General features: G+C 38.0%; 1 protein-coding gene across 1 annotated transcript in view; it reads left to right on the forward strand.

Moving 5' to 3' along the window:
- Positions 1-1886: 1886 nt before the first annotated feature.
- xpo4 (exportin 4) overlaps positions 1887-15861 on the forward strand; it is a 60538-nt gene continuing 46563 nt past the window's right edge. Inside the window, exons 1-6 of the mRNA XM_067604337.1 lie at positions 1887-1984; positions 6777-6882; positions 9261-9402; positions 10486-10624; positions 14555-14671; positions 14829-14981. Coding sequence (XP_067460438.1) covers positions 1895-1984; positions 6777-6882; positions 9261-9402; positions 10486-10624; positions 14555-14671; positions 14829-14981 — 747 coding nt within the window. The 5' untranslated portion in view covers positions 1887-1894. The remainder of the gene's footprint in view (positions 1985-6776; positions 6883-9260; positions 9403-10485; positions 10625-14554; positions 14672-14828; positions 14982-15861) is intronic.

Genomic DNA, 15861 nt, shown 5'->3' on the forward strand with positions numbered 1-15861 from the left:
TTATCATCTGTAACATATTTCTAGGTCTGTCAAAGCTTGAGATTAAGGTCACATATTGCATTTGAATTTTTCTATCTAATAAAATCAGACTCTTAGGTAAATATCTGCTGTACACCATGTAAATGAATAGTAATGCAATGAATAATTCATTTCTGTGGAGGTTCATTGCAGCCAATCCAATCCAATCCACCTGAAATCAGTTACCCCACTGTTTCATTTCTATATCTATATCTATAGTATCATTTATTTGGACTTTTAGTGTGACTTTACTTCACAATAAAGTATCTGAGCTATTTTCAGTGGGTAAACAGTTTTTATATATGTAATATAAACAATGCTGCATGTAATGCAAATGTACACAGTATAAGTGAAGATAAGGGGTCAGTAATTTCAAGTTTCAGATTTATAAAAAATGATGACTTCTGTTTTTTAAAATAATATTGACCAAACCTAAGAAATCTTACTTCAAAATTGATGAGCTAAATATTGAATTTAGTATTAAAAATGGAAAATTATAATTTAGAAAATGTAACAAATGGTAAAAGGAAACTGCAATAAGTTTAAAATTGTAGCTCAAACGACAGGAAAAGGTCAAGTAAATACTCAAGTTAGTACTTATACAGTACTTGAGTAAATAGTTACTTTACACCAGTGGTTCCATGCCCCCATAACCCAGTCAGATGAACTCAGGTAACCCTTCATCCACACCAACTGTCACGTTCAAAATGTGTGATTTTAAACTGGGTGTTATTTAACTATCAAGGATATAAAAGTGGATATATTAGGTTGGTTTGGTTAGGTTTATTCACCACCACTTTGATTGGCAGAAACTTAAGATTTCAACCATTTATTCATGACTTTTTACTATTTCAACCTGTCAACCATTAAGTTAACTATATGAACTGTTTATCTGTTATTCTTTCAATCATTTATCCATTAGCTAAGTAACTGTTTATCCAAAATACTTTTAGCTATTTCAACCATTTATTATTTACATTTTACCATTGCGACCATTTATTTATCAAATTTTCAACCACTTGAAATAGTTTCTATACAGTATTTCAACCATATTCATTTCTTTTAACTATCTATGTTAACCAGTTATCCATTACTTCTCTTCTCTGCATTTGTTTTCTCATTATTTTTCACGCTTGTGGTGTTCAGGTGTTATACCTGACTCAATATGTGGACTTATTGTTTAATCAAATCAAATTTTTTATTTGATAAAATTACTTGAGCTACTCCACAATCCTTCCACATACCCCGCAGAAGTACCCTCTGGGGTAAAAAATACCTCTAATTGGAGATTACTGATTTACACCACTGTTGTGTGACATTTTGTGACATTTCATTTGTAATTTCCCTTTTACACTTACATTTTCCCTTTTTTACTTGTCCCAAATATAGGCATGATCTAAAAAAGAGTTCTCTAAGGCCAGATATACACAACCAGCAATTTACTGTAACTCTCAGTTGCTTTCTGGCTCTTAACTTGAAATGTTCTGTTGTTGTTTTCATGTTATTTTCATATTTTAGGAGTTTGCTGAAGTGAGCAGAACTTTAAACAGCAGGACTGAGGTCTGACAGAGCAGTGAATATTTATAACCCGCTGCCTGCCTCCAACATGGAAGCATAATAATTATATTATAATACATATATAATTATATTACAATACTTCTATGTATGATAATTAGTATAATAATTATAGTATAATACATATATAATGATATTATATTACATTCATGTATAATAATTAGTATAATAATGACATTATAATGCATATCTAATGATGTTATAATATATATCTAATGATATTATAATACATATTTAATTGCCTCCTCACTGCGCTGAAAAACCCCGCCGGGTCCCAGTGCTGTCCCAGAATGCAGAGCGCATGGCGCGTCATTGGAGAGGGACGATGATGGCGGCGGTCGGTGCACCAGAAGTGATCACACAGCTGGAAAGCGCTGCCAAAGTTTTAATGGTGAGAAATTCAGCGTTGTTTTGTAGCCATGGCGGAGACGGTAAATTTACGGTACCTGTGTCTCGGGTGGAGTTTGGCAGTCGGGGGACTCTCGCGGGTTTTGTTGTTTGATATGTTGGGTTTTTACCGGAGACGCGGTCTGTGAGCGATGCGTGGCGCAGCGCCCTGTGTGTCTCCATCCCGCAAAAATCCTCCTATCATCCTAACATGTCAGCCTCTCTTTGTTTACGTGCTTCCTCTCATGAACCAGCACCCTGATAAACGACTCCCCGTTCAGACACTTTCTAATGTGGCTCCGTTTTCCACAAACTGCGGCGGTTCGTGTCTCTGTCCGTTCAACCGCCGACGTTACGTTAAGTTTTATTACTCTGTGGGGACACAGTTAGAGTATCTCGGCTCTGTTGCTTTAACGTTACACGCTGTTTATTCGCTCTGCCAGTAGCTTTGTGTTATCTTGTACCACCCAAAACACTCGTTTCCATCCAGTGTTTGTCCCTTTCCCTCCTCTGAGCTCCCTCCAGCCTCCACTGGGTCCCACCATGTGCCTGTCATGACTGTGTACTGGACTCATGTGCAAGCTAGAGCCTGATGTTGCTTTCTGCCATGTTGCTTTTCCTTCCTATGGTTTTACACTAACGCTAAACGTAGTGGACAGAGTTGCCCTCCGTCTGTTTTAGGACATTATTTGCTCTATTTGAGCACCACAGCAGCCATGTCAAGTGCTTTAATACTGAACACATGTTGGTCAGCAGGGGTCTTCTGAATGGATGTTGTTTCAGGTATTAGGTGAATTATGGATTTAAGTGTCTAGATAATCAGTAGGAGACTGTTGATTAAAGGTATAATATGTAAATATTCCGCATTAAAATGTCTAAAAACGACAACTTATGTTATATATTTTGTTAAGTTGTGTACTTACATTATCCCAAATGTTTCCAACAATTTTCAAACCCAAAGAAATCATTTTAATCTAAGTAACGGTCCGTTTCATTTAGTCACCTGTCAATGGCGTCATACCCCCTCTACCAAAGAGTATACGCACACAAAATGCTTGTGTCAGCATGTGGTTGTCATAAATGGACTTTTATTCAGTTTTAAGCCACATTTTTATGATAAACTTTTTAGATCTTGGTTGTTTTTGACTGTATCGGTTAACCGGATGAAGGATTTTAGTCATTGGACATCTGGATCTTAAGTTATCAGAGAAACAAGCTGAGCAAACGTTAGCAGCAGCTCTGCTAGCGGTCCCTACCGGACGTTCTGTGCCTGGCGAACAGCGTGAAACTGCTTTATTCAGTGTTCTTACTAGTTTTAATCCCAGTGTACGTTTGTTCTGGAGAGGAGGAGACCTGTGGATAATTCGGTTCCCGGTAAAAACATCCTGAATGATGAACACTGGAGTAATCCTAACCCGAAGAAGCTGGTTGTTTAAGAATGAAGACAACAACTTCCATAATCCCACGTTAATACATAACGTCATCAAACTTCGTCTTTTGTCATTGTTTTGATTGAGAGACCACTAGCTGCAGAAGTTGCATATCGTGTGTTTTAAATATACATGACTTTCAAAGTTACTTATGTGTTTCTAATATTCAACCTACCGTCATTGATTTAACGGATATAATGTGGTACAGTTTAACAGCACCATAAACCACAGCCTCCAAAATCACCATGAAGTTGAATCAACTAATGCTGCAATTTAGCAATTGTCTTCACTATCGATTAATCTACCGATTATTTTCTGGATTCATCAATGAATCATTGTCTATAAGATGTCAGAAAATGAGATGAAAACCCAAAGATAATCATGTACAACAAAGAAGAGCATCATCCTCACATTTGAGAAGCAGGAACCAGCAAATTATTATATTTGCTTTAAAAAAAATAACCAAAGCCAGTAAGTGATGATTGAGATAGTTGCCCGTTAATTTTGTTGATCAACTAATGGATTATACTTGAATAATTGTTGCTAAAAAAACTGAGTATAATATTTTATTGCAAGGCTGTTGTTTTAGACCACATTAGTGAAAGTAAAAAGGCAGACAGTAAATTGGCACTAAATTGATTACATAATGCTGACGTAATTGTGAACAGACCAAACAAAATCAAACTTTTATGATTCAGATAGTTCACAGTAATCTCATCATATTGATAGAGTAGCCTTTAGAAGTCATGCATTCATCTGAATGAAATTGGTTTCTCTCCTGACAGTTTGAGTGTACTTATGCAGTCCAGACACTAAAGAGTATCTTCTCATCTCGTGGCTGGTTTCTGTAATTACTTTTATCATTATTTGTTGCATGCATATACTTTGATACTGTTCTTAGTGCTGATTTGTAGGTGTTTTTGGCCTAATGTTTGAGATGAAAAAATATTTTAATCAGAATATTTAATGCAGATGTTCCTGATGGCCGTTTATGACTAAATTAATAATCCTTATTTAAGTCTGTTCTTAATCCTGGATTAATTAATTTTCTTCCCAATTGGGGGCAGTGCAACAAGCTGTTAAGTTGTTATGGTGAACATATTAGCAAACAGTTGCATATTTAGTCATCAGCACCATCAGGATTCATTTGGAGTCGTGTTTGTGGCTGAATGGCAAATTTAAAGGGGACATATCATGCAAATTTCCAGGTTTATATTTTTACTCTGGGGCTCTACTGGAATATCTTTGTATGATTTACAGTTAAAATAAACTTCTTATTTAACTCATACTGACCCTTAACACAGCCTCTCAGTTCAGCCTCTGTCTGAAACAGGCCGTTTTAGCACCTGTCTCTTTAAGGCACCCCTCCTGAAGAGCCCACTCTGTTCTGATCGGTCAGCCCTCGATAGACATCCGCTGACTCAGGAGGCTGTGTTAACAAACCATGAAACAAACTGTAGTAGTAGGATTTCACTACTTTTTCCTCATTCTTTACTAGAAATGTCAACTTCTCAAATACATCCGTGCATGTTCGAGCTGAAATCTGATCCAAAATATAAGAGTGGACAACGCAAACACATGGTAAAACACATGGAAAAACTTTAACAACAACCTTAGCAACCAAGACTACGGAACAGACGGCCATTTATGGGCATGACGAGCTGATAGAAAAAAACATTTAAAAACGAAGCGTTTAGAGCAGGTTGAAGGCCAGGCTTTTGATTTGCAAGGAGCATTTCTACACATGTTTACCTCAAGTTTTGGAACTTTTACCATGTTTGACAAAGATATCATAACAGGATATAAATAACAGAAATCACAAGAAGCATAATATGTCCCCTTAAAATCCAATACTCACTCTCCTTTTACTTATGCTTTGGTGTTCACCAACTCTTGAAGGAAATATCTGGCTGCTAACTGCTCCACTGCGTCTCTAGCTAGTCTCTTAACTTCGTCAGTCTGCTGTTTGTGGTACTGGACATGTGTGTACAATGGGTTCATCTGAGCATTTTCACTGGAAACAGCTGTTTGGTGTGGCTGGGAATGAGACAGATGTGTGTGGTGAGACTGAACCCAAACAGTAAAGTTGCGGGCTGTAAAACCAGAACAATGAGCTGAAAGACGATAAAATGCTGTGTAGAGATGAGGTGGAGTACAGAGTTGGAAGATCATTATCTGTGTGTTCGTCATTTAAAGCGACTCCTTTCAGGTTACATTAAGTGTTTTTTTTCTCCCACTGTTAATATGATAACATTTATTAGTGTAGCTTTAAAATGCATCGTCCTTGAATTTTATTCATTCATCATATCAGAATCCTTAATTCTGATATTCTAGTATGACGTGATCTTGGTGTGTTGTGTGTCTGCCATCTCCATCATAGTGTGGGTGTGTGTGGAGGGGGGGTGGTGGGGGGGTTGCTCTCTCAGATAAAAGGGTCTTTCTTTCCTCCACTGCCCTCAGCCGCAGAGCTGCTTTTACTGCAATTAGGCCTGGAATGTGACTTTCCTGCTGAGCCGTATCATGGCGACACTCCTCAATAAAAGTCTGAGTGTGTGTTGTGCTTTCTCACTTTTATTTGTAGGATATTTGGATGTGTTACGCCTCTTGTTATTAAGCAGGGGCTTCTTCTGTTATTGACTGTCTGGTTTGTAATAAGATCACAGTGTGTGATAGTGATAATCACATTGGGTTTAATGAACTCGATCCTCTGACTGAATGTTCACTCACTGTACATACTGTACAGTCTCTAATTTTAGCAAACCACTCATAGTGCCTCCTTCAGCTGCATGATTGGCTTTCAATTAACCAATCAGGGCTCCGGATGTTTTTGTGTTGATGCAGCAGCAGTCTCATTGGGATCTCTTTCAACACAAGGAGTAAATATGAGTCTTCCACAAATTATAGTAATCTTTCAGTCACGTAATATGCATATCAGTAGGAAAGTCTTCTTCCTTTTCATATGTCACGGCATGAGGTGCTTCCAAGTGACACTAGCATGGTCAAACCTGCATCTTGTGAAACTCATCAGCGTGAAGAAAAACTGGAAATCAGGAAATCCTGAGAATTTTGTTGTCTTTTATAGTTTGCGTTGCGTCAACCTCGTCGCTGATCTGAATAATTATAAACTTATGCCTCATATCTACATTGTTTTCATTATGCGCTTGTTCACTTCAAAGCACTGTGGTAACAAATGGCTACAGTAACATATTCCAACAAAGAAAACCTTTAAAATCGTAAATGAAAACTTGAATTTGATTTCTGGATGTTTTGGAACTCAGTATTTTGGAACGGAGTGAGTACAAATCCTGTAAATACTTAGCCTTGTGTATAAGTAATTTTGTGTGTGTGTGTGTGTTTGTTTTCCAGGCACCGCCGTCCATGGTCAGCACAGAGCAGAGGCAGCATGCTGAACACGTATTCCTCTCCTTCAGGAAGTCCAAATCCCCTTTTGCCATCTGCAAGCACATCTTGGGTAACAATTGGATGAAATTGAATTATTTAGCCTGTTCAGCGTATTTCTAACCTTGATGTTTTTTTATAAACATGAGTTCATCCATGTTGTTTTTATACAGCTGGAAGCAGCAGAGTTGGGCTTTGCTCAAGGGCACATCTGCAGTTATTGTTCAGCGAGAGGAAATGTTTCAACAGACTTTTCATCCATTCCACGCTAGTCTTTCCATCCAATCTGGGCTTCAGACACCGATGTTATCATAAACCTTCTCCCCTGGAGATTACAGACAAAATATACTTCTCACTTCATCTAAGCTGCGGTTATTGTTTTTAGTAGTAAGTGGAGGTGAGTTGACAAAGCAGTCCTCTTGAGTCTCTCCTGGGCATCCTGGTTGTTGGAGATACACGCTATGATATCCTGGATTCCAGCCCAGGGTGTCGGTCATACATTCACCTCTACTCTCAAGCAAAAAAAATAAACTTTGGTTGTGATCTTCTGGGATCTTTGGAAATTCCTAGTTTAGATTTCCACCAACATCTCAACCTGACCCTGCATGTCAGCCACCAAAAGGTTAAAACAGACTCTAATAAGTCACCTGCAACCAAAGCAACACCATGTTCACAAAGGATGAATATCAGCCACATTTTCCAGTCTGTCCTGACATCCAACTCACAGAACAGATGCACTTCCATTTTAACCAGTGCAGCTGTCTGAACTGGCTGCTTGTGCATCAGTCACGTATCTCCAAGCTGAAGTGTGTTTTGAGGCTTTCACTTGTTGCTGTGTGCATTTTCATGTAAAACACAGACTGACTGACAAAACACTGAGTTTATTTGTAATTAAGTGCTAAATAAATAAATACATTGCCTTACTCAGATTATTAAAACTATCATGTGAACACCTTAATAAGGTTGTCTGTCACATAATCTGATTCTTACACCGTGTCTACACAGAAGGTGTCGTGACAGCAGCAGCTTGCAGCGGGATGCCTTCAGTCTCAGTATACAGTACAGAACAGTGGAGGTCACCAGCGTTTTGGCAGCGCTCAGAGCTCAACACATAATTACTGTAGTTTCGGGCTTAAATTGAAGAAAATAGACTTGAGATGTAAATATACACTTCGTCAGGTCATGGTTGTGTGTGTAAAGTGCGAGTGAAATGCAAGTGAGCCAACGCGCAGCCTGTTTAGACAGATTAAAATAGAAGTGATTCTGTTCCGTTAGATGCGTCTGACATGGACTACTGAATAATTCGGCTGAAATGCTTTCTGTGTGCACGCCATGTAATTACATTAAGTACAGCTCAATTGCAAGATTCTTTTCCTCTTCAGGATTTCTCTGTTGCACTTTTTGATTTCACTTAATGTTGTGATTCTGTACATGTGCCACAAACGTCCTGCAGTGAACTGAATACAAAGCCATGTGTTCAAAAAGAAAAAAGCATCTTAACTAGTGGTGGAAGAATTAAGTTCAAACAGTGGCCACTTTATTGCTGACATTCTGCAGGTATAATATGTTTTTAATGTTTGTTTTTTTAAATTGAATTCATTCAAGAATAAACTTGATTTATAAAACAGTTTTAGGGTAGAATCTGAGGGCAGATGTCAAAATTCCCATTAAGTGACGGAAGCTGATGTTAATCGTTTGACAGAAAAATGACTCGTAAAGATGAACATACATGAGAATTTGAAAGCTCATCCACACACGAACTGTGGTCTGCTTCATTTATAGTCGAAGCAAAGTGCTGTTATTGACACAAATCTGTTCTTTTCAGATAGGCCAAATTATGTTATGTCAAATTAAGTCAAATATTTGCCAGATTTGTCCCCTTGGCCACTATTTGCCTACAACTGGTATATGGTTTTGACTTCAGCATCATAGAAATAGAGCTTTTATACATCCTATCAGTTGAATAAGTCTCCAAACAGATTTGTGGTAGATTACAGTCTAAGGTTGGACATTCGTTTGATGTTATTGACATTTATGTAGCAGACTAACTGGTCTAAAAAGAGTGAGATGAAGAGAGTCTGAGTAGACAACAGAGACAAACTAAACTGAATCTTCACTTGATTGGTTACTTTTTCATCGTGGTTACTTGCAGTTAAAACCATAAAACCATAAACATGCACTCAGCCGGCAGAGAGGCAGGATGCTCGCTCAGATATCACCAGACCATCTGCAAACTTCAGTTTAAACAGCTAGTATCTTTTAGGTTAACTAGAACAGCACCTGTGTTTAAATGATTAGTTGGAAGTGAGATTTACCGCAAAGTATGTCAATGCCTTTATTTACAATCCTGATCCTGGGTGCCCTGAAAAACACTGCTTTATTGTGCTGTTACATGAATGTTGGTTTTGAAACTATCTTTGTCCCCCTATATTTCTCTTCTCCCTCCCACAGAGACCAGTAAGGTGGATTATGTGCTGTTCCAGGCAGCCACAGCCATCATGGAGGCCGTGGTGCGGGAGTGGATCTTGCTGGAGAAAACCAGCATTGAGTCACTTCGGGCATTCCTCCTCACCTACGTCTTACAGAGACCCAAGTAAGAAAGAATGAATGATAATCAAGCCTGTGTGAGTGTTACACTGCTATTAATTATGTATGACCTCTGCTGACCTCCATTGATGAGTAGCTGGAATCACAAGAACATCAATAGACCTCATCCCATGTTGTATTGTATTTATTTATTGGGGCAGTGCACAGTTCTTAACATAAATGATGCACTGCACCAGAGTTAGCTCAAAGCTAATTAACACCTGTAGTCCCCCACAATCAAAACATACAACAACAAACAGTGCAAAGCAGAAAACACACAGAACACATTATATAAAATACAAAATGTTACATAAGTCTAAAGCACAGAGACTTGCAGAAAAGTAATTCAAGTGTCCTTCGTTTTCATCAACAAACCTTTCAAATCTCACATATATGATGGTCTTTTTTATTGGCTAAATACAAGAATGTGGGTGGGATCACACCAAGCTTGTATTAGTAGCATTTGATTGGTTTGTTTGTATGAAGGTAATATTGATGCCAGTTGAAAAGGGCTTTCTCTCACTAACAAGGTGCCTGAAATGTTTTGCAGTTCTCTCTTTTTAGAAAATTAAATTGCATTTTTCAAACAATTTGATCCAAGAATTCAGTTTTTCTGTACAGAATGAGTTGGACGGTGGCGTCTGATAGCCTGGAGTCCCTGAACACAACTAAATGAAGTCTGATGGGTTGATGCTCATATTAAACTGTTTCCTCATGTGTTTACTGGTATAAACAGCAGAGAAGAAGAGCACAGACTAGTCTGTCATGGGTACAACAAGTAACAGAATCCACCTAAGTCTCTGACCTGGTGCAATGACAGGTTACAAAAACTCTGTTCAACAGGCGAGCTGGAAGGATTTCTGTTTACTTCTGTTTGATTACAGTGTGAACAAAACACAAAAATGCAATAAAGTGAACTTTGCTATATGATAGAAGCCAAGCAAAACAACCTGCAGCTGTGATTGCACCCTCAGACACAACACTCCTATTTCACTTTGTTTTTCTTACTGTTCTCAATCCCTGTGATGACCAGCGTTCAGTCTCCCTGAGTAAGAAACTGAACCTCAACCACCTCCATGTTTCCTTCCAGTCTGCAGAAGTATGTCCGTGAGCAGATCCTGTTGGCTGTGGCGGTCATCGTGAAGCGAGGCTCTCTAGACAAATCCATCAACTGTAAAAGCATCTTTCATGAGGTCGGACAGCTCCTCAGCAGCGGGAACCCCACAGTGGTGAGAAAGTCAGAGTTCTAGATGTAGCTTTCAGTCATGTACATTTTACAGTTCTGCGTTTAGTTACAATGAACAACTAATGAATCAGTTCAGGTAACTTCCACCAGTGCATCATCAAAGTATCTGCCACAATGTCAAAGCACAGCGTCTTTGTATATGCGGCTCTTACATTAAGAAGAAAAGGCAACACAATCAAATTAACTTAAAGAATTTACAGTGTATTTCCTCCGTTTTGACCTCACAATGATCACTTTGTGCACAAGTGTTTGCATTCAAAATAACCTTCAACAAAACTGCTTTTGCAAATGGAAAGCATCACTCTGAATTGACATCCACCGTTGGTCAAACCCACTGTGTGTTACTGTTTTAGTTTCCTTTAATTGATTACTGATACAACGACTAATCCATCATCATTCAGGTTAATTCCATCAACTGACATCTTACCTTTAGTAAAAAGCTTTGTGACAGTTACATTTCCATCTTGTGACATAGACTAAATATTGAGATTTTCAGGAAGTAAATAAGATTTATTTTCTTGTTTCCTTGTGGACTCACAGGAACACATGGTTCTAGATGATATGCCAACTATCATGTGTTAAAATAGACATTTACCTGTTTTCCATAATCAAACACAACATGTGTAAGTTTAGGTTAAAAAAAGCAGAGAGTGGTACAATTTAACTGACAGCACCTTTTTTATAATCAGAATGAGAATCTGAATGTGTTTTATTAGCCAAGTATGCAGCATTTGTTTCCCCCAAATGCAACATAGAAGAGAATCAATGTAGAACAAAAGTAAAGTAATAATAAATAATGAAATGAACAAAGTAATATTAAAATCACATTAAAAATGTAATTTGTGCCTATCATAGTAAATTGCTTGTTCTTACGGTTACAGAAGACATAACTCACTAAAACAGCCAAAATACAGTTGCAGATAAATGGTAGAGCCCTTTAGAGTGCATGTTAGAGATATTTAAAGCATGAGATGCATGCTTATTTAAAAAACTGTTCAAACTTTTATCGTATTTATTGTAATTGTATTATTTGTGCCCTATTTGCATGGGGTCTGGCTCAGATTACAGAGAGATTAGTGTGAAAATATAAAGCGATCATACTGAGATTGAAGCTCAAAGTGTGTGTGTGTGGTTAGAAGAAGAAAGTGTAATGTGGAGTTCCTGTTTACCACACTCTTGCACTCTGACTCAATGTATTGTATACACAAAATTGATCTAAGTGCATTTTCATGATAACACATTTTTAGGACCTGATGATGTGAACCTGTGAGCCTGAATATGTCAAATGAAGCGTGTGACTCGGCACACTGATGAAACATGACTTCATGAAGGCAACGTTACTGTACGCTTGTCTCACATTAGCAAAAACACATTGGTATGATTTTGTCTCAGTGCTGCTTTGTATTATTAAACAAACCAGTAGGTGGCACTACTTTGTCAGGTTGTTTCTCTAACCAAACCCCAAACCAGAAAAGGTTAACAGAGTCCTGAGAGTGCTGCTTTCATACAGCTGATTAAGATACACAAAACCAGACAGGAGGAATGTATTAATGAAGTCACCTGCTTTAGTGTTTGTTTTGACTGAAATTCTGTAACTTTAAGCCCCTTAAACTAAATAGTTTTCCTTTCCTGACTAATCCCTGCCTCATCCTCCAGTTCTTCTGACACATAGTGGACAAAATCCATTCACAAGCAGATAATAACTTGGCTCAAGAATAGTGTGCATGTGTTTTTGAAAGAAATTCTCCCTTTCTTAAAATTCTTCACTTGATGTTAGTTATTTAGCTTCAGACACCATTGGTCAGAGAGAATGAGGTATCACCTTGGGCTCTGGCAAATTTTCTTTTACTATTTTCTGACATTTAATGAATAAATACAGAATAAACAATTCTTAAATAAACACATGTAGCAACCATTAAGGAGAAAAATCTAACAGATAAAGAGTCACAAATATAAATGTGTTTCTATAATAATTTCAACTCAAACTGAAATGATGGTTTTATCCTTGATTCTTTCAAGAATAGCTTTATTCTATTATAGTAACCCATGATGTGTTTACCTTTATACTAGTGATTGTATATCTATATTGTATATCTGTAAGTGTTTTTATTTTTAGATTTAGATTTTGTCGGTCAAAGGTCACTGTGACCTCACGTCTGTCCTATTCTGGTGAACGCAATATCTCTGGAATGCCTGGAGGGAATTTCATTACATTTGGCATAAATGTCCACTTTTCTCAAAGATGAACTGATTAGAATTTGGTTGTCAAAGGTCAAGGTCACTGTGACCTCACAAAACATGGTTTTGGCCATAACTGAAGAATTCATAAGATAATTATGGCAAAGTTTCACACAAATGTCTAATAGAATAAAATGATGAAGTGATTACATTTTATATCCAAAGGTCAAAGGTCAGCTTCAGTGTGACATCATAAAGTTCTGCAGAAACACTTTTCTGGCCGTTATTCAACAGACATTGATGTAAACTGCAACTAGACTGGTTGATGGAGACATACAACTGTGTGGCGTATTTCTAGTTATTTTTAATTTTTATTTGTAGGTGTAGGTATTTTTCTAAAAACTTGTCTCAACAGAATTGTTATTTACCAATTCCTTACTAAATACTAACAGTATACAGTGTTGCCACTATATAAACTAATTTGTTCCAATTTACTTTTCAGCAAGTATAAAAAAAATCACCGTAAGTGTGTTAAGTGTATTTCTTTTGGCATTTTCTGCCTTTATTTGACAGACTAAAGTGCAGAGGGAGCCAGGAATCACGGACAGAGAGAAGAGTATGACATGCAACAAATGTGCAATGTGTGTACAGACAGAAGTCAATGTCACCGTGACTTTGGAACGTAGCTGCCAAGAAATCTTCACAAAGAGAAAACAAAATGTTTTCCCAAAGATTTCATAATTATGTTTGTTTGTTTTTTTAGATGTTCATTGAGCTCTCTCACCACCGACCGCAATTTGTTTTAATGTTTTGCAGCTGTGAGCAGCTCCTGTGTTTCCTTTGTGCATTGCATTGTGGGACTAAAGTGTAGTATACTCATGAGACATGCTCATTATAAATGCCTACTGACTTTTTTTGTCACTTTTCCATACTGAACTCACTCTACTCGCACATACCTGCCAACATTTAGGTTTCAATTACGCTTGTAAGTACAACCAAACCGTTGCGAGTAAAAAGCCAATAAGTACTTTATCAAACCACCTGTTCAACAAGCGTAAAACATGTAGAAAAGCGATATTTTCAACTGCTTTGCCCGCAGTGTCTCATCCACCACTGGTATGTTTTATACAACCAGAGCCCGCTGGTTAAGCTAATAACACAAAAGCTGTGTGTATGTAGCCTAACTGTTTATCTGGGTTTGCCACGTATCTTAGCTGCTGGCTGAGACAAAGCAGCCCCTCCTCTCTACCAGCGGTACCTGCAGGCAGTGAATCACATCAGCAGCAGAGGACAGGAAGAAAGACTGTCTGCGCAGAGAGCAGCTGTGCACACGCCCCTTGAATGGGGTTGTGGTGACAGATGGGTTGAAATAGTAGGTCGTGTGTGTAGATTGTGTTTCATAGACGATCTGGCAACTCGGGTTATGTCAGACAAACATATAAAACTTATGGATCCATGCATATGAGGATTATACATAATGAGGGTTGAAGGCCATGCAAATTATAGGAGTTTCCAACAAAACGGGAGCACAGCAGGAGAGGGGTTGAAAATACCGGAAAAACCGGGAAAAACGGGAGTGTTTGGTATGTAGTATAGACTTGAGACACAGCGCTAGTCCTCCCACATGAATCACACGCAGACCTTCTGAGTTCTTGACTGATGATACTCAAGTGTGACCTCAGTAAAACTCTTTGTATAACCTTTGACCTGTGTGATTACACAACCTTCTCCGCAGCAAACACTGGCCTGCTCCATCCTGACCGCTCTCCTCAGTGAGTTCTCCAGCTCCAGTAAGACCAGCAGCATCGGCCTCAGCATGGAGTTCCACGGCAGCTGCAAGCGTGTTTTCCAGGTTCGTTCCCCGCCTCACTTGTGTTTTTTGTTCTTACATGTTGTCCAGCATGTTGTTGACATGTCAATCTAGTCGCAGACAATCGCCTTCTCCGTAATGCATCACTTTTTATTTCTTTATTTATTTTTCTGTTCTTCTATGACTCCCTCATGTTTAGGAGGAGGGCCTGCGTCAGATCTTTATGTTGACCATGGAGGTTCTGCAGGAGTTCAGCCGCAGAGAAAACCTCAACGCCCAGATGTCGTCTGTCTTCCAGCGCTACCTGGCTTTGGCCAACCAGGTCCTCAGCTGGAACTTCCTGCCACCTAATCATATCCTTTCTTGGTCAGAGACTGACATTATTATACTTGGCTTGGAAAAATCAGGAACACAAATTTGAGGATTTCCAGATCTTGACACGTAGTTAAAATGGATTGAGCCAGGAAATATGTGACAGGGGAAAAAAACAGGTCAGTAACAGTTACTGACATTTTTGTCTCTCTTGGCATTTTCCATGAAACGATATTTTGTTGTTGTGAAGAACAGGGTTATTCTACAGACTGATATAGGAGTCACTTTTTTCTACACAGAAGCCACAGAATCAAATTCAGACAATCCATCTTATATCTGTAGTTTTTACCATCACTTCTATTAGTTTTGACAATATTTAACATTTTACAGCAATTAAATAACTGAAATCTGGACATAACTTTACAACAGCATCCAAAAGATCAGCACCTAAAAGCAGTCAGATGAGCAGGTTAGTTAACCCTGTTATGTAACTTTAATATTTTAACATATTATTTACCATTTATTTGGAAGTTAAATTGAGTAGAAGCAAGTGTCCGTGTCTACTGTACTGACATTATTTTAACTTCAACTTACTTAGAGGGAAGTAAGCTACAGTGAAATTAAGATTTACAACAATCATGTTCCTCAAATTGCTGCTTTCCAAATAATTAAAGGTGATATTTGTTTATAATTTATCATCTCTCCATTTATATTGCTTACTCTAATGGACCTAATTTGATGTTGTAAAGCATCTACTATTGTTGAACTAATCTCTATTTAATTTACTTTTAGATGATTAAAAGTACAAAATGAGACAAATTAAGTGTTATTGAGGAAAATGTTCATATCAGGACACAAATAAATGTCTTGAACGTCCTCCTCACTTTGAAAATGTGGCAGAGCTATTTCAGGTTAAGAGA

The sequence above is a fragment of the Thunnus thynnus genome, chromosome 11, assembly GCF_963924715.1.
Source record: "Thunnus thynnus chromosome 11, fThuThy2.1, whole genome shotgun sequence".
Lineage (NCBI taxonomy): Eukaryota > Metazoa > Chordata > Actinopteri > Scombriformes > Scombridae > Thunnus > Thunnus thynnus.